Source organism: Schistocerca piceifrons, chromosome 4 (genome assembly GCF_021461385.2).
Source record: "Schistocerca piceifrons isolate TAMUIC-IGC-003096 chromosome 4, iqSchPice1.1, whole genome shotgun sequence".
In the NCBI taxonomy this organism is placed as follows: Eukaryota; Metazoa; Arthropoda; class Insecta; order Orthoptera; family Acrididae; genus Schistocerca; species Schistocerca piceifrons.
This window is the reverse complement of record NC_060141.1, coordinates 407,963,750-407,987,664: the sequence shown is the minus strand read 5'-3', so window position 1 is coordinate 407,987,664 and position 23,915 is coordinate 407,963,750. Positions and strand designations below refer to the sequence as shown.

Below are 23,915 nucleotides of genomic sequence, written 5' to 3'. Positions count from 1 at the left end.
AATAAACAGGACATCTGGATTAAAATACCAACTGTCAGCAAATTTTTGACTGTCACGATAGACAAATAATATCACAATAACTGCATTACTAAACTGATCTCATAGATTTCAATGTTCTTCATGAGCATACACAGGAGTATCTTAACTGCACTGGAAATGTATATGTAAAGTTTAATTTCAAGTGGAATTCTCCTCAGTTGTTCTACAAAAGAATTACAAATCCAAATTCTTAGTGATACTTTCCAAAACTGCCTACCTGTTCTGGCAACAAAATCAATTTATATATTTGGTGGATCACATCAGTACATCACTGTTAACACTGATTCTATGCTCACAAGTTTGGAGTTTAAAAATCAGCTGCTTATCTTTTATATTTGCAAATGGTCTCTACTTGATTTACCTATTCTGAATGAACTAAACCCCTCACTTTTCTTGCTGGCCTCTCACATGTGCAATAATGTTATTTATTACTCCAGCTCAGGATTGTCGTCATCTAGCAGCCACAGCACTAGACTTCAGCCCTGGAGGTCCCACATTCAATCTCGTATAGGGACAGGGATTTTCTCCTCACTGTAGTCCCTCCATGATGGCCCCAGGTGCTCTCCATCTGCTATCAAATGAGTACTGGGGACCTCTTGTGGGGTAAAAGGAGGTCGGCACAATTGGTTTGCAACCATCCCGCTCCTAGTGCTGCTGCAAAGAAGGTCTGTTCTGTGGGAAGGTGGCTGGTGAGGGAGGTGGGAGGGGGTGGGTGGCGCACAAGGAGAGACATTCATAGTATGATTTTGTGGGGATACACTTCACAGCCAACTTAACAATGGTATCACAAAGAAGGCAATAATGTACAACACTATGTCAAAGAAGGGAATACTGTACAACACTATGCCAAAGAAGGCTATTGCCTTGTACAGCATTATGCCGAAGAATGTTGTACAACAGTATGGCAAAGATGGCCATAATGTACAACAGTATGTCATAGAAGGGAATGATGTACAGTATGTAATAGAATGAAATAATGTAGAGTGGCATGACACAAAAGAACGAGATTTTTTCCCCCATCTTTCTTTGTTGCACAGTACAGCAGAGAGTTCCAAAAACATCAAAGGGACAATAACTCCTAAAGGAACAAAATCTGCACTCTAAAACTGAGTGCACTGTTTTAGCTTTCTAGCTACTTTTTAACAGAATATACGGTATTTTCTGCATGATAAACTGAAACGTCTATCACTTAAACTCGTCATTCTTATATCAATACAAAAACAAGTCTAACAATTTCATGATGTCGTCCCTCCATTGAAATTTAGTTTTTATAGGACGATACCACCACCTCCCATGGAAGTTTTTGTGGATGCCCATAATGTTATATGTAACTGAACAGAATAAAATCACAAATATATCTATGTACTATGAAATAACTTTCAATTTTGATTTTCTATGAAGTTTCATCACATTAATACCTGTATGTGGGGTGGAAATTGTTCAACTGTCATTGCCTCAGAATTTCTTTGTTTGTCAATTTGACGGTACATGAGCATATATGCATTTGTGCTTGAGCTGTATGCACCTGAATAGTATCCCCTTGATGGTCCACCACCATATGTTTTAGTGATGTCATCCTGAGTTATCTGGAAACACAATAAAACCGCCATAAGAATAAGAAGAGCACCCTATTTCTAAAACACTAAATTAGACAGACTTCACATACCCTAGTCACAATCTGATCATTGAAACAGAACCATTCATTTTTCTTAAAGTCTTTGATGTAAGCATAGTAATGGCCTCCCGATGCACTTCCTGAGTGTATCATAATAGAAAACAATTCATACACATAAGGTCCTTTCTCATGAGCGTGTCTCCGATTTTTCTCATTTTCATGGTGATTTGCACAGCTGCCCATATCTATTCCTTCATCATCTTCCTGAAAAAGAAAAGAAAAATTATGTTACTACTGATTTACTATAAACATCAGTTTACTTTTATTATGTGCTACCAGAACGAACAGTCTGGGTAACATTACCACACAAAAACACTTAAACCTTAGTACAATCAGGAACTAGCTTGGAAAAGTGACAAAACACAGCCACACTCCAGTTCAAAAATTTTTGCGCAATACCACTTACTGCAAGCATATTAAGCGATTGCAAAAAACCTCTTTGCTGAGAGGTGCAAAGGTTTGCTGTAAATGCCCAAATTTTCATAAGAAAAGAAAGGGAGCACTGGTGGAGCAGAAAGCAGAACATATCTGCACAATTTTAAAATTGTAGAAATCGATACAGTGTAAATTAACAAAACAGACATCTGATGTTAAGCGGAATGAGATTATAATATCTACTGCTGAGCAGTAAAGTGTTCACAAAAAATATTCCACTGACATTATTATTAATCAGCTATAGCATGTCACATTTGCGATTAAGCAGAAATATAAATTTTTGTTATCAATGCAGAAGATGAACAGCGTGTTTCCAAAAGAATTATACTTTATTTGTTTCATTTATCTCATCCAAGATGTTTCAATGCATAACGCTAAGACTGACATCACTCATTTACTGCTAGGTTATAAATTGAAGAAGATGTAATGCCTAGGAAATGTCACTGCACCCCTTGAGAATGGAGCTGCAGCTCTGAAACACATTGTGTAACTGTGTAAGGTGGGATTATCCTACTCGTTCTTATACAACTGTGATTTTTTTGTGACCTCTTTTCATTACTAATCGGGGGTGGGGGAGGGGGAGGGGGGGGGGAGATAAACCTAAATAAGAGTAATACACAAAGGAGGATTGTGATGTCAGCTGTTTTTATTTGCCACTGAACAAAGGAACAGGGTGTACATGAAATTACCAAATTCTTATTCATGCAGAATTTCACTAAATTTTGTTAATTCACAATATAATTTACAGTCACCTGATGAAAATGATATAAACAGTTCATAACGAACATTTTATTTACAGAAATATTTACAATTTATACAGCTGTAAACTATGAGCTCACTGAAATTCCACTCCACTAAAAACTGTTCGTTTCTATATTGACACAGCTTATTTGAGAAGTCCCCATTCTCCCCTTTCAAAGGGAGCATTTTACTTTTTCCTTCCTTAATCTTAATATTTCAAAAGTTATTTATATTCAACATTTTTATTTTCCAGAATGTTCCAATCATGACATGTAGTTATTTCTTAAATCCAATTTATAACTTCGTAGCCCTAATTCTTCTGTTTCCAAAAATGGATACCTTTATGGAAATAACACATTAGTTTATTAATTTAACCAATTAGAAAATTTCACTATCTCAAAAATTCTTGGCGAACTTTGGGAATCCCGTGTACATTAGAATTTATCACCAAACAGTACCTGTGATTTTGTCATTTTCTAATTATAAAGCCTTTAGTTAAGCAACTTTGCTTCATTGCCTATTGTACCTTTCAGTTTTTTCTATATTTTATATTAATATCCAAAATGCAACAGCTGTGTATTTTTACTGTTTTGTAATATCTGTAATATGCACATCTATAAATAGGTGTCACATACAAAGCTGCAGTCAGTCAGGGTCCAGCGTTGAACGTGCAAACTTCTACGTCAATTGAAATGTCTTTTGTTCGGTATTATTAATCATGTAACTTTTTGTAGATGGCTGGTAATTAAAAAGTGAAGGTCTGCTTCACTCACTCAGACTTCTATGTTAATTTTGTAGGATGTGTAGTTTACTGATTTATGTTGTGAAATGTAGACCATCCATACTGTATAGTTAAAAAAACAAATACACTCCTGGAAATTGAAATAAGAACACCGTGAATTCATTGTCCCAGGAAGGGGAAACTTTATTGACACATTCCTGAGGTCAGATACATCACATGATCACACTGACAGAACCACAGGCACGTAGACACAGGCAACAGAGCATGCACAATGTCGGCACTAGTATAGTGTATATCCACCTTTCGCAGCAATGCAGGCTGCTATTCTCCCATGGAGACGATCGTAGAGATGCTGGATGTAGTCCTGTGGAACGGCTTGCCATGCCATTTCCACCTGGCGCCTCAGTTGGACCAGCGTTCGTGCTGGACGTGCAGACCGCGTGAGACGACGCTTCATCCAGTCCCAAACATGCTCAATGGGGGACAGATCCGGAGATCTTGCTGGCCAGGGTAGTTGACTTACACCTTCTAGAGCACGTTGGGTGGCACGGGATACATGCGGACATGCATTGTCCTGCTGGAACAGCAAGTTCCCTTGCCCTTCTAGGAATGGTAGAACGATGGGTTCGATGACGGTTTGGATGTACCGTGCACTATTCAGTGTCCCCTCGACAATCACTAGTGGTGTACGGCCAGTGTAGGAGATCGCTCCCCACACCATGATGCCGGGTGTTGGCCCTGTGTGCCTCGGTCGTATGCAGTCCTGATTGTGGCGCTCACCTGCACGGCGCCAAACACGCATACGACCATCATTGGCACCAAGGCAGAAGCGACTCTCATCGCTGAAGACGACACGTCTCCATTCGTCCCTCCATTCACGCCTGTCGCGACACCACTGGAGGCGGGCTGCACGATGTTGGGGCGTGAGCAGAAGACGGCCTAACGGTGTGCGGGACCGTAGCCCAGCTTCATGGAGACGGTTGCAAATGGTCCTCGCCGATACCCCAGGAGCAACAGTGTCCCTAATTTGCTGGGAAGTGGCGGTGCGGTCCCCTACAGCACTGCGTAGGATCCTACGGTCTTGGCGTGCATCCGTGCGTCGCTGCGGTCCGGTCCCAGGTCGACGGGCACGTGCACCTTCCGCCGACCACTGGCGACAACATCGATGTACTGTGGAGACCTCACGCCCCACGTGTTGAGCAATTCGGCGGTACGTCCACCCGGCCTCCCGCATGCCCACTATACGCCCTCGCTCAAAGTCCGTCAACTGCACATACGGTTCACGTCCACGCTGTCGCGGCATGCTACCAGTGTTAAAGACTGCGATGGAGCTCCGTATGCCACGACAAACTGGCTGACACTGACGGCGGCGGTGCACAAATGCTGCGCAGCTAGCGCCATTCGACGGCCAACACCGCGGTTCCTGGTGTGTGCGCTGTGCCGTGCGTGTGATCATTGCTTGTACAGCCCTCTCGCAGTGTCCGGAGCAAGTATGGTGGGTCTGACACACCGGTGTCAATGTGTTCTTTTTTCCATTTCCAGGAGTGTATGAGTGAACTGAGAAAAGAAAAATATATTGTGTAGTGGTAGATCTTGTCTGCAAAACATAGCCATTACTGGAAGGAAAGTGGATTAATGGATGGATTTTAATGAGACTAAAGAGCCTTCAAATAAGTTGGTAAGGGCACAGTTGGACTTCAACAGTACCATAAAATATTATGAATGATGATGGCATGGTTATCAACAAAAATTTTCCTACAAAACACAGAAACTGACTTTCACATTAGCAAAAGAAACAGTGTGAAAAACATACATTCAAAACTCTTCTGACATTTGGTCTATGAAGATTTTAATTCTACCAGAGAATTTAACAGTTAATCTAACTGACCAGCACCATAAGTGCATTTTTCATAAACTGCAGTGCAGGACACTAATTCATTTTATGATAATTAATTGAAACCCTCGGCTGCCGACAGGTGGTGTTGATATACCTCGATGGGGACAGCTGAAAATGTGTGCCACGACCAGGACTCAAACCCGGGATCTCCTGCTTACATGGCAGACACTATCCATCTGAGCCACCGAGGACACAGATGAATAGCGTGACTGCAGGGACTTATCCCTTGCACGCTTCCCATGAGACCCACATTCCCAACTGTCCACAATCTACATACGTAATGTTCCTAATAGATATATGTTCTTTTGGGAACAGTTACTACCTTCATATATAGTTGAAAGGCTACCCAGCCATTGACCTTCGTCTGTGCAAATGTGCACAGGTTGCCTGAACTCTTACGGGAATCGTCACTTTAGTGGGCACAAGTAATGAGTGGATGGGCAGCTGCTGTTGAAAGGGTGCAAAATTTGGTGATGGCAGATCATTGTTTGACCGTGCCGGAGATTGCCCACGAGGTAGGACTGAGTAAAGATTCTGCACATGCAATTTTGCATGATGATTTGAACATGCACCGAGTGGCTGCAAAATTTGTGACAGCGTGTCGCCAGAACAAAAAGATCTCTGTTTTGACACTGCACAGGACCTTCTGGACACCACCTACACTGATCCTGGGTTTCAGAACACCATGATAACTGGAAATGAGTCATGGGTGTACAGGTACAATCCAGAAACAAAATGACAGTTGTCGCAATGGAAGCAACCCAAGGCTCCAAGGCCGAATGAAGTGCGGCAGGTGCGAAGCAAAATCAAGGTGATGCTGACTGTCTTCTTTGATGTCCGTGGAGTTGTGCATCCAGAAGGACAAACAGTGACAAAGGAGTGTACTATCAAGATGTTCTCCGGTGACTCTGTGACGCAGTTCGGCGCAGAACACCAGACATGTGGACGGCAAAAAAGTGGCAACTGCATCACAACAATGGCCCCTCACAGTCATTCCACTTAATCCAAAATTTCTTGGCCAAACATGGAATTACAGCTGTTCGCCAACCTCCCTACTCTCCAGACATGGCTCTTTGTGACTTCTGGTTGTTTCCAAAATTGAAGACACCACTTAAAGGATCCAGTTTTGAGAGTAGAGAAGAGAGAATGAGGAACACGATGATTGAGCTGAACACCTTTCCAAAAGCAGACTTCCAGAGGTGTTTCCAGCAGTGGAAGGATCAGTGGGCTAAGTGTGTGCAAGCACAAGGTGCCTACTTTGAAGGGGATTAGGGTCCCAACCCCATCAAGTATTCGAAATATTTTTTTCTGTCCAAAGGTCAGATACTTTTTAGAAAGGCCTTGTACATTATGACAACCAATAGTCTCTCTCTCCGTGTAACACTTTTAGCACAGTGCTCACATGCCATATGTATGCACTCACTGTGTCATTCCCAATGGCACCCGTCTCCCATACTGGTGATCATCTACTGGCTGTCTGAAGGCTGGATTGCTAAATCCGACATGCAGCAAAGGGCTGCCATGAGATGATTAGCTACAATTGCTAGTGTTGCAGGAAGAAGTTTCTGTAGCCTCACAGTTTTCAGACTCTACTGCGGAGTTTGACTATTTTACTCATTTGTTTGATGGCTACATGAATCAATGCATCAGAAGTTAAATGAAACGGTTTGCTGGTAACATTCTGGCAAAAAACAAAGACAATTTGGCAGGGAAAAAAAAGTTTTACAGAATGAAAGGTCTTTAGTAAAGTTAGACAAAAGTTACTGATTTTTGAACATTATTTTGCATATATGCAGCTTTACAGCACCACAAAAGTCAGTGACTGTTAGCAATGTTAGCGAACACGCACGCACGCACATTCTCTCTCTCTCTCTCTCTCTCTCTCTCTCTCTCTCTCTCTCTCTCTCTCTCTCTCTCTTTTTCTGCTCAAGATTTGTCATGACTGCTTTTGTGTCACATCGTCCATTGGTCTTTGTATCCTACAGTGCCTCCCACAACTACCATACAAAAGTTAATTATATATGAACTATATAAAATGTTATCAGTTAAATGTCCCGATCTTTAAACATTCCTGTACTCTTTTTTGTGAATGTGGACAGAAACATAATTGTACCACTCAAAAGAGGAAGCATGCAAGACTTTCTTTCTCATGCTTTTAACAATCTCATGATTTTAACAAGTTTCTTGTTATAATTACACTATCTATTTGAATAGTGTATTCTAAAATAAACTTTTACATCTATAAATTATAGAGTATCCAGCCTAGGACTCTGCGTGAAGAGGCCAGTGATGAATGTGTTAATATAATCTATATACGACATTCTATCATATGCTCTTCAAAAGTATGGCAGGATACACTCAAACAGAACTGCTTGAATTCTGAATATTTCAATTCTGATAAGCATTAATTCCCCCCATGAATTGTGGACTTTGCAGTTGGTGGGGAGGCTTGCGTGCCTCAGTGATACAGATAGCTGTACCGTAAGGGTATCTGTTGAGAGGCCAGACAGACCTATGGTTCCTGACGAGGGACAGCAACCTTTTCAGTAGTCGCAGGGGCAACAGTCTGGATGATCGACCAATCTGGCCTTGTAACATCAACCAAAACAGCCTTGCTGTGCTGATACTACAAACGGCTGGAAACAATGGGAAACTAAAGCCATAATTTTTTCTGAGGGAACACAGCTCTACTGTACGGTTAAATGACGATGACATCCTCTTGGGTAAAACATTCTGGAGGTAAAATAGTCCCCAATTTGATCTCCAGATGGAGACTACTCAGGAGGACGTTGTTATCAGGAGAAACAAAACTTGCATTCTATGGATCGGAGCACGGAACATCACATCCCTTACTCAGGCATGTAGGTTAGAAAAGTGAAAAAGGGAAATGGATAGGTTAAATGTAGATGTAGTTGGAATTGATGAAGTTTGGTGGCAGGAAGAACAGGCATCCCAGTCAGGAGAATGTAAACTGTAAAAACGTTAAATCCGTTCACAGGCCCTGGCAGATCCAGCGGTACTGACCAGCTGCCATGTCATCCTCAGTCCTCAGGCGTCACCAGATGTGGGTATGGAGGGGCATGTGGTCAAGCACACCACTCTCCCGGTCGTATGTCAGTGTCTGAGACTGGACCCACTACTCCTAAATCAAGTAGCTCCTCAGTTTGCCTCACAAGGGCTGAGTGCACCCCACTAGCAAACAGCACTCGGCAAATTGGATGGTTACCCATCTGCTAGCCCAGCCCGACAACGCTTAACTTTGGTGATCTGACAGGAACTGATTTTACCACTGTGGCAAGGCTGCTGGCATCCCGGTCAAGAAAATACAGGGTTATAAACACAAAATCAACTAGGGGAATGCAGGAGTAGGTTTAATAATGAATAAAAAAATAATAGGAACATGGATAAGCTACTCTAGACAGCATAGTGAATGCATTACTGTAGCCAAGATAGACACAAAGCCCAGACCCACCACAGTAGTACAAGTTTACATGCCAACTAGCTCCACAGATGAAGGGATTGAAGAAATGTATGATGAGACGAAAGAAATTATTCAGGTAGTTACAGGAGAAGAAAAGTTAATAGTCACAGGGAACTGGAAATCAATAGTAGGAAAAAGAAGAGAAGGAAACGAAGTAGGTGAATACAGACAGGGGCAAAGGAATGAAAGAGACAGTTGCCTGATTAAATTATACTCTGTGTAAAATTCTATCATAGCTAACACTTGGCTTAAAAAGCATGAAAGAAAGCAGTATACATGGAAGAGACCAGGAGACACTGGAAGATATCGGACTGATTGTGTAACACTAAGAGAGATTTCGGAACCATGTTTTAAATTGTATGACATTTCTATGGGCAGATGTGGACTCTGACCACAATTTATTAGTTATGAACTGTAGACTAAAACTGAAGAAGCTGCAAAAAGATAGGAATTTAAGAAGATGGGACATGGATCAACCGAAAGAACCAGAGGCTGTAGAGAGTTTCAGAGGGAGCAATAGGGAACAATTGACAAGAACAGGGAAATGGAAACAGTAGAAGATCAATGGATAGCTTTGAGAGATGAAATTGTGAAGGTAGCAGAGGATCAAGTAGATAAAAAGATGAGGGCTAGTAGAAATCTATGGCTAACACATGAGGTACTAAATTTAATTGATGAAAGGAGAAAATATAAAAATGTGCTAAATGAAGCAGGAGAAAGGCAATATAAATGTTTAAAAAATGAGACTGACATGAAGTGCAAAATGGCAAAGCAGGAATGGCTAGACAACAGATGTTAGGATGTAAAAGAATGTATCACTAGGGGTAAGGCAAACGCCACCTACAGTAAAATTAAGGAGACATTTGGAAAAAAAGAGAACCACTTACAAGAATATCAAGAGCTTAGATGGAAACCAGTCCTAAACAAAGAAGGGAAAGCAGAAAGGTGGAAGGAGTATGTGGAGGGTCTATAAATGGGAGATGTACTTGAGGGCAATATTATGGAAACGGAAGAGGACGCAGATGAAAATGAGATGGGAAATACGGTACTGCATGAAGAATTTGACAGAGCACTGAAGGACTTAAGTCAAAATAAGCACCCGGGAGTAGAAAACATTCTGTCACTACTACAGATAGCCTTGGGAGACCCAGCCATGACAAAACTCTTCCATCTGATGAGCAAGATGTGTGAGATAGGTGAAACACCCTCAGACTTCAAGAAGATTATAATAATTCCAATTTCAAAGAAAGCAGGTGCTGAGACATGTGAAAACTACCAAACTCTTAGTTTAATAAGTCACAGTTGCAAAATACTAAAACGAATCCTTTACATAACAATGGAAAAACTGGTAGAAACTGACCTTAGGGAAGATTATTTTAGATTCAGGAGAAATGTAGGAAAGCACGAGGCAATACTGAACCTTTGACGTCTTGTAGAAGATAAGTAAAAGAAGGCAAACCTACTTTTACAGCATTTGTAGACTTAGAGAAAGCTTTTGGTAATGTCAACTGAAATACTCTTTCAAATTCTAAAAGCAGCAGGGGTAAAATACAGGCAGCAAAAAGATATTTACAAATGTACAGAAACCAGATGGCATTTACAAGAGTTGAGGGACATGAAAGATAAGCAGTGGTTGGTGAAGGAGTGAGACAGGGCTGTAGCCTATCACCGATGTTATTCACTCTGTATATTGAGCAAGCAGTAAAAGAAACAAAAGAAAAATTTTGAGAAGGAATTACGGTTCAGGGAGAAGAAATAGAAACTTTGGGGTTTGCCGATAACACTGTAATTGTGTCAGATACCACAAAGGACTTGGAAGAGCAGTTGAACGGAATGGACAGTGTCTTGAAAGGAGGATAAAAGATGAACAACAACAAAAGCAAAATGAGAATAATGGAATGTAGTCAAGTAAAATCAGGTGATGCTGAAGGAATTAGATCAGGAAATGCGACACTTAGAGCAGTAAATGAGTTACGGTATTTGGGCAGCAAAATGACTGATGATGGTCAAAGTAAAAAGGATACAAAATGTGGACTGGCAATGGCAAGAAAAGTGTTTCTGAAGGAGAGAAATTTGTTAACGTCAAATAGAGCTCTACCCATCTGATTAAGATCAGATGGGTAGATCATGTAACTAATGAGGTGGTACTGAATGGAACTGGGGAGAAGAGAAATTTGTGGCACAATCTGACTAGAAGAAGGGATCGGTCGGTAGGACGCGCTCTGAGGCATCAGGAGATCACCAGTTTAGTACTGGAGGGAAGTGGGGGAGGGTAAAAATCTTAGAGGGATACCAAGAGACGAATACAATCAGCAGAGTCAGAAGGATGTACAATGCAGTAGTCACTTGGAGACGACGAGGCTTGCACAGGATAGAGTAGCATGGAGAGCTGCATCAAACCTGTCTTTGGACTGAAGACAATGACGACAACAAGAACAACAACACCAACAACCACCACCACTAATATAGATCATAGAATTACACTTAAAATGAGAAGGTAGTAGGGACCGAACAAGTTTTAATTAAATAAGCAATGTAAAAGTACAATAAGTGCAAGACTATCTTCCTGACACTCAAAATGTTTTCAACAAAGTAAATGCATCTGAACTGGAGAACACAGTTAACAGTGCTGCGTGACTGAAGTACAAACACCCAATGATGAAAAAACATTGTAACTGTGTCACTAACGCCTGTCGGAGTAGAACACATACAACTCTGAACAAATGACAGCTTTTCTAATGAAAGACTACAAATAAAACTTTGATTAAAGCAACACAGCAAGCTTACAAGTATCATACATCTGGAAGTCACTAAATAACAAAAAACTGTATAATTTACAATGACGTAATGGTTTCATTTATGATGATGGTCCCAACAAAGGATTGCAATGCTGCATCTCAGACCTCAAAATAGGTTAAATTAAATAGTTCATTGTGTAGAGAATGTTCAAAATATGTCGTGAAAGGTATATTTTGTGTCCAGTGAAATTACTGGTTGCATGAAAAGTGTGCAAAATTAAATTTACAACAACTGATAAAAGACGATTCTCCCTACTGTTTGCTTATTGAAATGGTTGTACTCTAAGTACAGTGAACTCAAAAGAAGAAATTATTAAAGTACTTCAAAGCGACACTGAAACTCTGACAACAAATTTGACACTAAAAGAAGTAAATGTCAAACTAGTTACTGAAAGAAAATCCTGCGTATGTGGAAAACAACCGACTACTGAGCAAAGTGGCGAAAATTCGCTCGCACGTAATACAATGAATAATATTACAGAGAACTCCTTCAATGGAACAGTAAATGATAAACATAAATGGGCTACCTACAATCAAAAGGACAATGTTCAGGTGCAATACTGGAGTTGACAAAAAGAATTTCCTTTTAAAACATGATTCTACCTATAATAATAAAAATAATAATAATAATAAAGTGTTACTGTATCAAATTACAAGATCAATGTTGGAGCTAAATTCAGTCCCATCAGCTAAACAAACATTTTAAAAACATGTTGAGTGCAAAAATTAATCCAGTCAAAAATGTGAACAAAACTGCAAATACCACCAATTAAAAACATGTTTTAATCTAAGCGGGAACAAACTCTTGAGTGAAACAAGGAATCTGATTAGCCATCAAAAACTGGGTACACTATATCAAGGTTGATGATCAGTGCTATTATTCACACAAGATCGGTAAGTGATACTTACATCAGCAGAATAAATAGCGGCATTGGGGAACAGAGCAACAGGCCTGGGACTGTATTCATTGGCCAAACAAGTTTTTACGTCATTAATGTCTGGGGAAAGATGGACTATACATTAATAGCTTTAAGAACTTAAGTAAAATTTTCATAGAGTTGTGTAAAATCCTACAAAGCAAGGGAAACTTATACATTCTGGTGGGGGCGACAAAGCAAAGGTACAAACTGAAAATAAAAAGTATGATTATGAAAGAGAGGATGCACGTGAAATAACAACAACAACTTAAAATTCTGCTTTCAGAATGTGTAAATATCAAAATAATCTACCCAAATGAACACTGGTTAACACAAAATTAAACACATTTTAAAAAGAATTAATTGTTTTAAGCTAGCTAACAGTTTTTGAAAGAGACACAAATCTCCTGAAGCTTCCTGCATTCTTGCTGACTCATCAGTGGGTTATATGGAAAGAGAAAATGTTAGTTGTTTACATGAAGAGAATGTGTTTGATAGTTGCTCTAAACAGTTAGACTGTCTGAATACAGTGGTTCTAGCAATTTACAGAATTCCTGGATGCGCTGTAACTTAGCTAAATTCCATTTTCTTTTAGAAAAAGATCAGTAAGAAAAAAGATGTGACTGTAGCAGACTTCCAACATACATGTGTTAAGCTGAAGCCATTGAATCAACAAAATTTCACAACCTAATCAGAAATCTGGCTTTTAATTAAAACTTTCCTTTGGATATTAGAGGACACAGAAGACCAGTGACTTGTACTGGTAACATTACCGTATTTACTTGAATCTAAGCCGCACTTTTTTTCTGCTTTTTGTAATCCAAAAAACAGCCTGTGGCTTAGAATCGAGTGCAAAGCAAGCGGAAGTTCTGAAAAATGTTGGTAGGTGCCGCCACAACTAACTTCTGCCGTCGAATATATGTAGCGCTACACAGGCATGCTTTGTACGCACGGAGATAAATACTGGCGCCAAAGCCTCTGCGTCAGTAAATAAATTAAAAAAAAAGGTGGAAGTCCAGCTTTTTTTTCTCCGCACCGAGCTTCGACCACTTCATTTTCATACATTATCCAACGAAGTAAATACAAATTCTGTATTGTTCATCTTCGAATGTAGCAGAATTTCAATGTACTACAAAAATCCGACTGGCAAGACTGTTGCCAATAGGAACCTGATGAAATGTGAATCACATGCAGTATTCTCTTCATCATAAGAATAATACGAATATAAACATTTTGCCATGTATTCTTTCATGTTTGCTGCTATCTCATTTAAATCCTGTCTGCCTAATGAACTACGAAACTAGAGTGAGACAACAGCAAACGCGGAAGAATATACGTAAAGTGTCATGTTTATATTCGTATTATTCTTATGCCTAATAGTGATACAGTCAGAAATGAAGCACGGCAACTGACTAGATTTTTAAATCTAAGATGACTAATTTCTGTGCAGAATTTGATGTACTAAAGAAGCGGCCGCAAAGATTTTCAAACTGAGAAAAATTTTCCCCTAACTCTCGTTCAGAACATGTTCTATCATACGCAGTCTATTATTTGGTTCTTGTTCATAATTATCAAAGAAAGCAGCAGTGTAAGTAACAATAAATAGCAGTCTCTTGTCATTGTTTCACTAATGAGATGATTCCTCTCCTTTTTTGTTTTTTATTATTATTATTATTATTATTATTATTGTAAGCGGCAGTAGCGCGCACAAAAGCAAGCCATGCCGCGAGCGGTGACAGGCCGTAAACACGCACTATCAGAATGCGACAAACAATGCATGACACAGTACAGTAATGCACTTTCAGCTTAGAGTGACGTAAACACCTATAACAAAGAAAACAGCACTTATCAGATCAAAGCAAAATAAGCAATCGATTCAAACCAGACGAAGCACGTGCAAAAGGAATGGTACCTGTATAAATACGGACGGAGCGTCTGACGCATAGCAATGGCTACCTGGTAAAGCTTAACTGCTAAGCTTATGACTCGAACCAAACTACTGTAGCTGTATCGTCTTTCATTTGACTAAATTGTGCCTCATATTACAATGAACCAACTTTGTTTCGATTAGGATGTGCGGCCTAAAACTTTTTTCTCCCCTTGAATTTCGAGTCTCAAATTTCAGCTGCGGCTTAGACTCGTGAATTTTTTTTTTCCCCCTTTATTTCGAGTCTCATTTTTCAGGTGCGGCTTAGATTCGAGTAAATACGGTATTACAAACTACCAATTTGAAAATTCAAGTAAGTACCAGTACTGCTCAGAATGAGGTATTTCAGATCATTAAACTCTGTCTTGAGCTCCAAAAGGCAGATAAATTAAAGTCTCCAGAAGTATAATAAACAGGAATTTCAGCAAAAGAAATATGGGTTTATTCTGCGATAAACTAAGTATTTTAACTTAACCAGCAGACCACTGCAGTTCAAGCACCATAAACTAGACGAATCCTTAAATTGTGTTAAGACATATTTAATGACTTTTCCTCCTAGATCTTGCCAAAAGAAAATAAGCAGTAAAATTAAATCAATTACACCAGGAATAAAAATTTCTAGTGGCAGAAAGAGTGAACTACACGTAAATTACAGTGAAACAGAAATCCCGATTTTCTTACGTATGTCAAACTCTATGAAGCTGTATCCAGGAAATTTGTAGTGGTAGCTAAAAAAGAATGGCAAATAATACATTTATCCTATAACAGATAAATAAAACTAAAATAATGTGTTCAGTTGTTGAATGAGAATTAGGAGTGAAGTCGAAAGTCAAGAGATCTTCAAAATTAAATTTCAAAATTACATTATAATAAATCCTGTTAAGATGTCAAGTTCTTTCAATGAATTCTCTTTAAATGTAGTAAGATCGGATGTAGATTTGGTAGCCTATCAAGACATGACAAATTTCAAATTTCATGAGCTTGGAAAATAATCAGAACACATCGTTAAAAAATCACCCAAAGGCATGTGGAAAATGAATTTGTTTTTAAAAAACAAAAATCCCATCTGGGTGGGATGACACACCATCTTCCATAATCAAGAGTGTGTCTAATAACATTTCATTTCATAACCACTGTCAGTATTTGTGACCCGATTTTTTGAGCAGGGATGTTTTCCAAACACATTGAAATAAAAGCAGTATTCAAAAAGGGATCAACAGAAGATATGAAAAACTACCACCCAATCTCCCTTCTTCCTGTCTTTTCTAGAGTGTTTGAAAAGACTTCAGCAAAACAAATTCAAAAAATTCTTAGTGTAAATGACCTAATTTTTAAAACTCAGTTTGGATTCCAATGGGGGGAAAAAGCACTGTAAGTGACAACAAATTTATTCACACAGGAATATCTGATGATCTGACAAAAGTATTTGATTCACTGAGCCACTCCTTAATTTTCCACAAATCATTGACATATGGAAACAGAGACATTACTTTACAATGGGTCAGCTCTTAAGTGACAGACAGGACACACAGAGTAAGTGTAACTTTTAATTCAAGAACTTACTCCTCAAACTGCACAACAATTTCCCAATGGGTCCCACTATATTTAATATTGGGGTCATTATTTGTTCCTTTCTGCATAAAACGACATCTGCTTGCTACTGACGTATCATCAGCAAATAAAACCGAATGAACATCATTTCTAATTCAAAATGAGGTACCTGAAATAATTCCAGAAGTGTAAAAACTACTCTACGAAAACCTGAAGCTTGGTCTCATCAAACTGGACTGAAACTAGATGTAGCTAAAACAAAGATAATGCAATTTGAAGGTATATCATTAGAACGGAGTGACATGTGGTAAACTGCAAGGATCAAGTTATCACAGAAGCTAAACATGTACACACTGGCAGCTTAGAAAATAAACTAAACAGCTTAGCACTTGCAACGAATATTTCGGCAGGTACCACAAACCTGAACATCAGAAAGATAGTCTATCACTGCTAGTTTGAGTCAGTTATTCGTTATGCCAAACTCTTCTGGGGAAATCCAATAAATGTCAAGAGACTACTGGTATTGCAAAATGAAATCATTAGGAATGTGTGTGTTGTCAAAACAACTGGTATCCTGTTTACCATTGTTAAAAAATTCAAAAATACTAGCTATTCCCTCCCTTTACGTTTATGAGGTGGTGTTACTTCTATATACACATAAAGACAATTTCCTAACTGACTGACTGACTGACTGACTGACTCACCTCACTCTCGCCCAGCTAAAACCACTAAGGATGGAAACTTGAAATTTGAAGAGGGTGTGGATCTTGTACTGTAAACATTGTTTAAGAAGTGATTGTTTGACATTACACTCCTAAGGGGGCAATATAGGGGATGAAAGGCTTTTTGAAGATATGTCGCTATTAAGGCAATTTCGAAGCTAGACCTATGAAAATTTGTATTTGATTTTTCTGTCAGAAATTTAAAAAATTGTGTGCTCCAGCATTTTTTGCAAATTCAAGCACTAGAGGATGGAAATTCTAAAAAAATATTTCATTATATTAAAAAAAATTTTATAGGTAAATCTATTAAATCAGTATTTCACTTCTCGGTTCAATATAAAGAAATATTTGTGGGGCTGCAGTTTCCATGCAAATACTACCACAACAATGCAAAATGCATGATTAACAAAAACCTTGAACTCCAGCTACTATAATTGCTTTTTGGTCAGAAGTGTATTCAGCAAAGATCATGCTTCTATGACCTTATTTAGCGTAAAAGTTTAGAAGGTGTTGCAATTTTTGAACATAAAAATTTGATTAAAGAAAAAACAAAAAGTATCTGGGCAGACAATACAGTCTACATGAGTGAAGCAGTGGGTGCTATCCTAGTTCTTTTATAAAAATTGGCAAAGTGCGAGTAGGAATTGTGCACTGAGAGTTCCATACAGACATAAAAATTGTGTGTCTGTGTGTGTGTGTGTGTGTGTGTGTGTGTGTGTGTGTGTGTTGGTCATGAGATTTCCAAGACCGTAATTCCAAGAGCGTATCAAAATCTCTACAGCAGTTCTTCAGAAAACCCCAGAAATACAAAAAGAAGTGAGCAGGGGAGTTCTATTTATATACGGAGAGAGAGAGAGAGAGAGAGAGAGAGAGAGAGAGAGAGATTTAATGGAACATTTTTATTTACTTATTAAAACATGACTACAACTTACATTTTATGTTTGCACACAGTAATGCTTGCCTATTACGCTTCTGATAGATGACGAATGCAATGTATGTTCAAATGACAAAACAATATATATTTTGTGATATGATTACAATTCAAAAAGTTAAAGATTTTTTTTTACTTCATTTGTACCATTAAACATTGCTTCCTGTTGAATTTCACAATTCTAGATCAATGGGAAATACCCAATAGGTTTTGATAAGGGATTTTGGAAGTATCAAAATATGTGACATAAATGGCTGCAACTTTTGACGGCATTGACTTAGAAGCTTAAAAATTTTACAGCACCAAGGGGACCATACACCTAAATATGCGACACAAATCTGAACTTGGTATGTCTACCCATTACTAAGAGTTCTTAACAGTCAGGCAGGCAGGCGGACGGACGACAAAGTAATCCTACACAGGTTTCATTTTTACAGACTGAGGCACAGAACCCTAAAAATCAGCACACAGTAAACTCATTCCATTTCGACCACAACTACAGAAAGAATTTTAAACTCCTGACACTATGTCCAAACACCAGATTATATGGGTTTTGAAATTTACAATAAAATAAAGAGCTGTAATACATTTAAAATGGAACTTGGTTCACTGACAAGATTACTCTTCTCTTCTGGTGGAAAAGTGTTATTTTATTGAATTCATTGAGAATACTTTCATAGTTTGAACAAAAGTTATTATATATTTTATCTTAGTAAATTGGAAACTGAATATGTATTTGTGTAGCAGTATTGCAGATATGCATGTAAAATAAACTTTTATATTTTTCTTTAAATAATGTTTCTTATTGAAAATCTTGACATGTCTCCTACACATTGAATCAAATTATCTGGTTATTGTATGCTAGGAGATGAATAAATCACATTTCACAATTGTGACAAAGAAAGCAATCAATTATTGGTAAAATTATTTAATTGGATAGATAAAAACTCTACTCAACAAGCAGTGGCAGAATGCACAAACAAAATACTGTTGTTATTGGCAAGCTTTTGGAGCTAGTGGCCCCTTCTTCAGGCAGAAGGGTTGAACGGGAAGGAAGAAGAGTGAAGGAAAAGGGCTGCAGAGGTCTAGGAAAAGGGGTAGATTCTGGGAAAGTCACAAAGAACCCCGGATCAGGGGAGACTTACTGGGACTCCCCTGACCTGCAGTTCTGGGTGACTTTCCCAAAATCTACCCCTTTTCCTTGACCTCTCCAGTCCTTCTCCTTCGCCCTCCTTCCTTCTGCCTGAAGGAGCCACTGGCTCCAAAAGCATGCCAATCACAACAGTCTTTTATGTGTGTTCTGCTGCTGCTTTGTGAGTACATTTCACAATTATGCACATTTGAACCAGACATAAAAACTTTGTCCAGAATATATAAACAAATCAGTTAAATGTATCACTACACTTCTCGTAAATTTAAATTACATTACTTGAAAGAAACAATGAAAATCATGTCTCCTCAACACACATTTACAAGATTTACAAACCAGGGAATCTAATGGTGTGGATATGCTAATAATTGTGGCAAGAAGAAACTGGTGGCCATCATTTATTGGTGTGTAAATTAATAGCTTTCGTGATTTACTGTAAGATTTTCTTCTGTGAAATTCCTCCAAGATCAAATAATTAACATAATATTAGAAACAGCTTTAACTTCAAATCCAAGCCATCTGCTCCAAGTCTATGACTTCAACTAATTCTTTGCAACTTGTTTATCTCTCCACATGAAATTCTGAGTAAAGTTTCTTTCAATTTCAGTCAATCTAATGGTATCATGAAACCAAGTAAAATACTTTCATCAATAAGAGTCTAAATTAGATAGATAACCAAATTTTACTAAGATCTTACCTGGAATTCATTGTCATGGGAACTTAGACCTGCTTCTGTCCCTTGGCAACTTTCATCATCCAGAGCAGAGCCACTGTCTGTTGTACTGCTATCATCACATTTTACTACCAAGTCATCTGTTATTCCTTCATTTTCTTCTTTAATTTCATCCGATATTATAAAGCTGTTGAGGTTTAATACTTCAGGGAAAGTAACTCTATAAAAAAAAATGTTTCGTGATATTTTCCACATACAATAAGCGACACATACTTCTAGCAGTTATGGATAAATAAGGAAAGCATAGTTCAAGAAAATATTCTTGCAATGTTCATACTGCCACACACATAAATTAAGAGTACAGCTCCACCATTTAACCTCAACATCATTTTCATTAGGAACCACTGTGAAATCCACACACATTTCAGTCGTGACATGCGGCAAAAAGAAGACAACTCCTACAAAAAAGTTTTACCAGTTAAATTACTTACAAATGACATATGAAGGACAAGTGGAAAAAATTCGTCTGGACATCATGTTTGTTGAGACTGACACAGGACTGGCTCCTGTTAATGAACATCAGACAACACATGCTGGAAACTGCCACCACTGACTTCGAAGCAGCACCATGCTTGATTTGTCATACTGTGAGACACGCATGGCAGCTCTGCCTGAGGGATAGCAGCAATAGCATATTCAAGTTCTGCTGTGGCTCTTCCAGCATGTGAGGATTGAGTACAACCGCCCCTTCACTTTGCCCCCAAAGGTAAAAATCACAGGGGGAGAGATCAGACAGTCGAGATAGCCATGAGACTGCACTCTCTGTCCTGTCCTCACCAAACACCTCACACACTTGTGAAAAGGTTGTCAAGGCAGTGCATGCTGTTGCTCTGTCTTACTAAATTGTTTAGTTTTTAAAGTATAACATGGTATATACACTTTTCCTTGGCATTATACAGGGTGTTTCAAAAATGACCGGTATATTTGAAACGGCAATAAAAACTAAACAAGCAGCGATAGAAATACACCGTTTGTTGCAATATGCTTGGGACAACAGTACATTTTCAGGCAGACAAACTTTCGAAATTACAGTAGTTACAATTTTCAACAACAGATGGCGCTGCGGTCTGGGAAACTCTATAGTACGATATTTTCCACATATCCACCATGCGTAGCAATAATATGGCGTAGTCTCTGAATGAAATTACCCGAAACCTTTGACAACGCGTCTGGCGGAATGGCTTCACATGCAGATGAGATGTACTGCTTCAGCTGTTCAATTGTTTCTGGAATCTGGCGGTACACCTGGTCTTTCAAGTGTCCCCACAGAAAGAAGTCACAGGGGTTCATGTCTGGCGAATAGGGAGGCCAATCCACGCCGCCTCCTGTATGTTTCGGATAGCCCAAAGCAATCACACGATCATCGAAATATTCATTCAGGAAATTAAAGACGTCGGCCGTGCGATGTGGCCGGGCACCATCTTGCATAAACCACGAGGTGTTCGCAGTGTCATCTAAGGCAGTTTGTACCGCCACAAATCCATGAAGAATGTCCAGATAGCGTGATGCAGTAATCGTTTCGGATCTGAAAAATGGGCCAATGATTCCTTTGGAAGAAATGGCGGCCCAGACCAGTACTTTTTGAGGATGCAGGGACGATGGGACTGCAACATGGGGCTTTCCGATTCCCCATATGCGCCATTTCTGTTTATTGACGAAGCTGTCCAGGTAAAAATAAGCTTCGTCAGTAAACCAAATGCTGCCCACATGCATATCGCCGTCATCAATCCTGTGCACTATATCGTTAGCGAATGTCACTCGTGCAGCAATGGTAGCGGCACTGAGGGGTTGCCGCGTTTGAATTTTGTATGGATAGAGGTGTAAACTCTGGCGCATGAGACGATACGTGGACGTTGGCGTCATTTGGACCGCAGCTGCAACATGGCGAACGGAAACCCGAGGCCGCTGTTGGATCACCTGCTGCACTAGCTGCGCGTTGCCCTCTGTGGTTGCCGTACGCGGTCGCCCTACCTTTCCAGCACGTTCATCCATCACATTCCCAGTCCGTTGAAATTTTTCAGACAGATCCTTTATTGTATCGCTTTTCGGTCCTTTGGTTACATTACACCTCCATTGAAATCTTCGTCTTGTTGCAAAAACACTGTGTTCTAGGTGGTGGAATTCCAACACCAGAAAAATCCTCTGTTCTAAGGAATAAACCATGTTGTCTACAGCACACTTGCACGTTGTGAACAGCACACGCTTACAGCAGAAATACAACGTACAGAATGGCGCACCCACAGACTGCGTTGTCTTCTATATCTTTCACATCACTTGCAGCGCCATCTGTTGTTGAAAATTGTAACTACCGTAATTTCGAAAGTTTGTCCGCCTGAAAATGTACTGTTGTTCCAAGCATATTGCAACAAATGGTGTATTTCTATCGCTGCTCGTTTAGTTTTTATTGCCGTTTCAAATATACCGCTCATTTTTGAAACACCCTGATCTAAGACTGCTACATAATTTCATCTTCTGTGGGCCAATCTACATATGGATTACACAGTTTCTGGACATGCCAGTTAGCTTTAACAGGTTGATGAAAGAATCTTGTTACAATGCAGACTCTAGACACTGCGCACCAAATACCAATCTTGAGATTTAGCAATGGCTCTTCAAAGTACTGGTGGAGATTTTCTGATTCCTAATGGTTCACATTCTGTGAGTTGACATACCCTGGTAGACTGAACCAGGATTTATCTGAAAAAATTAAGAACGGAGGGTCCAACTGTCCTGAGTCCTTTTCACTTTGAAACCTTGGCCATACCTCAACACACGAATGTTTGCCTTGACACTAAGTCGTGCACAACAATAAAATTGTAAGGAGACAAATTTAGGTCCTTGTTTCGATAACTTTTTGACACAACAATGTCTTAATGCCCACTTGCACAGATAAATGCCATTGAGATTTCATCAGACTTTTTTCCAGGTTTTCAGGCTTTCCTTTACTCAAGCAAATGTTTTCTAGGGTTCAACCTCTTTTCGAATATTCGCAGTTTTCATTCACTACAGCGCCCATTTCACTTCATTTTGCCACTAAGTTTTACATTATAGACTTTGATGGAGGTGTTTTCAAAACACTTCCATCCCTAAACTCTTGCAAAATCAGTTCTGCACATTTTCCACAAATTGTGCTTCGTGAACATGCACTGTTTTATCCCTTAGCACCCTTTTGTGTTGCATTCAACTAGTCACTAAATATATCTGCTTCTCCCATTGAAACTTAATGATACAACGAAGTGCACAGGACAGAGCATATGAGAAATATGCATGCACATACTTGACAGCAATTTACTATATCTCAAATCAATGGCTCCAGCATTTTCTATGATGGGCACACTTTCCAGGCCAGTTTTTTTTTGCCTGGCCTGTAGTAAAAAGTCAGGTGGCAGAATATTAATAAAAAAGAGTGAGAAAATGCTGTTTTATTACGACTCTGAGCTTAAATCTGTAAAATGAGTCCACAGTAATGGAACTGGTAAAGGGCTTATTAAATATTAATCACTATCATGCCACAGAAATGCTACATGTGATAAACACTGACACCTCATTGTGAAACATCATACATAGCATTGTAAATGTGGAAAATACGGTACAGTGTGGCACACATGAGTTTCTCTGGTATTAGCAGCTCCATAAGAGAGACCATTACACACTGGATAGGGTTGGGTTGTTTGGGGGAACAGGCCAAACAGCGAGGTCATCGGTCATTAGGGAAGGACGGGGAAGGAAGTCTGCCATGCTCTTTCAAAGGAACCATCCCGGCATTTGCCTGGAGCGATTTAGGGAAATCACGGAAAACCTAAATCAGGATGGCCGGACGCGGGATTGAACCGTCGTCCTTCCGAGTGCGAGTCCAGTGTGCTAATCACTGCACCACCTCGCTCGGTACATGCTGGATAATTGGCATCATTTGCGAAATATAAATATTAGAAAATAGTCTTAAACAGCAGGACAGAATTACTTTGCATAACTGATATAACTTACTGGGCCAGAACACAGGAGAAAAACAGAAGAGACAGTCAGGGCAAAGACATTAAGCGTCTGCTTGTTTATGGCATCGTACCTGCTCTAACACATAAGTATTTCTGAATTCCACTAATGCGTATTTTACTACACATTTATCTTACATTTTTAGTGTAAGACTAAATGCTTTCAAACAAGATTTTTCAAGCAAAT

General features: G+C 39.3%; 1 protein-coding gene across 3 annotated transcripts in view; it reads right to left on the bottom strand.

Annotated features, from left to right (window-relative positions):
* LOC124796436 (ubiquitin carboxyl-terminal hydrolase 47) overlaps positions 1–23,915 on the bottom strand; it is a 145,353-nt gene that overhangs the window by 77,759 nt on the left and 43,679 nt on the right. For all 3 annotated transcript variants that reach the window (XM_047260628.1, XM_047260630.1, XM_047260629.1), the window contains 3 exons: positions 19,704–19,899; positions 1,706–1,918; positions 1,458–1,625 (listed from right to left, as the gene is read on the bottom strand). In XM_047260628.1, the coding sequence (XP_047116584.1) occupies positions 1,458–1,625; positions 1,706–1,918; positions 19,704–19,899 (577 nt within the window). The remainder of the gene's footprint in view (positions 1–1,457; positions 1,626–1,705; positions 1,919–19,703; positions 19,900–23,915) is intronic.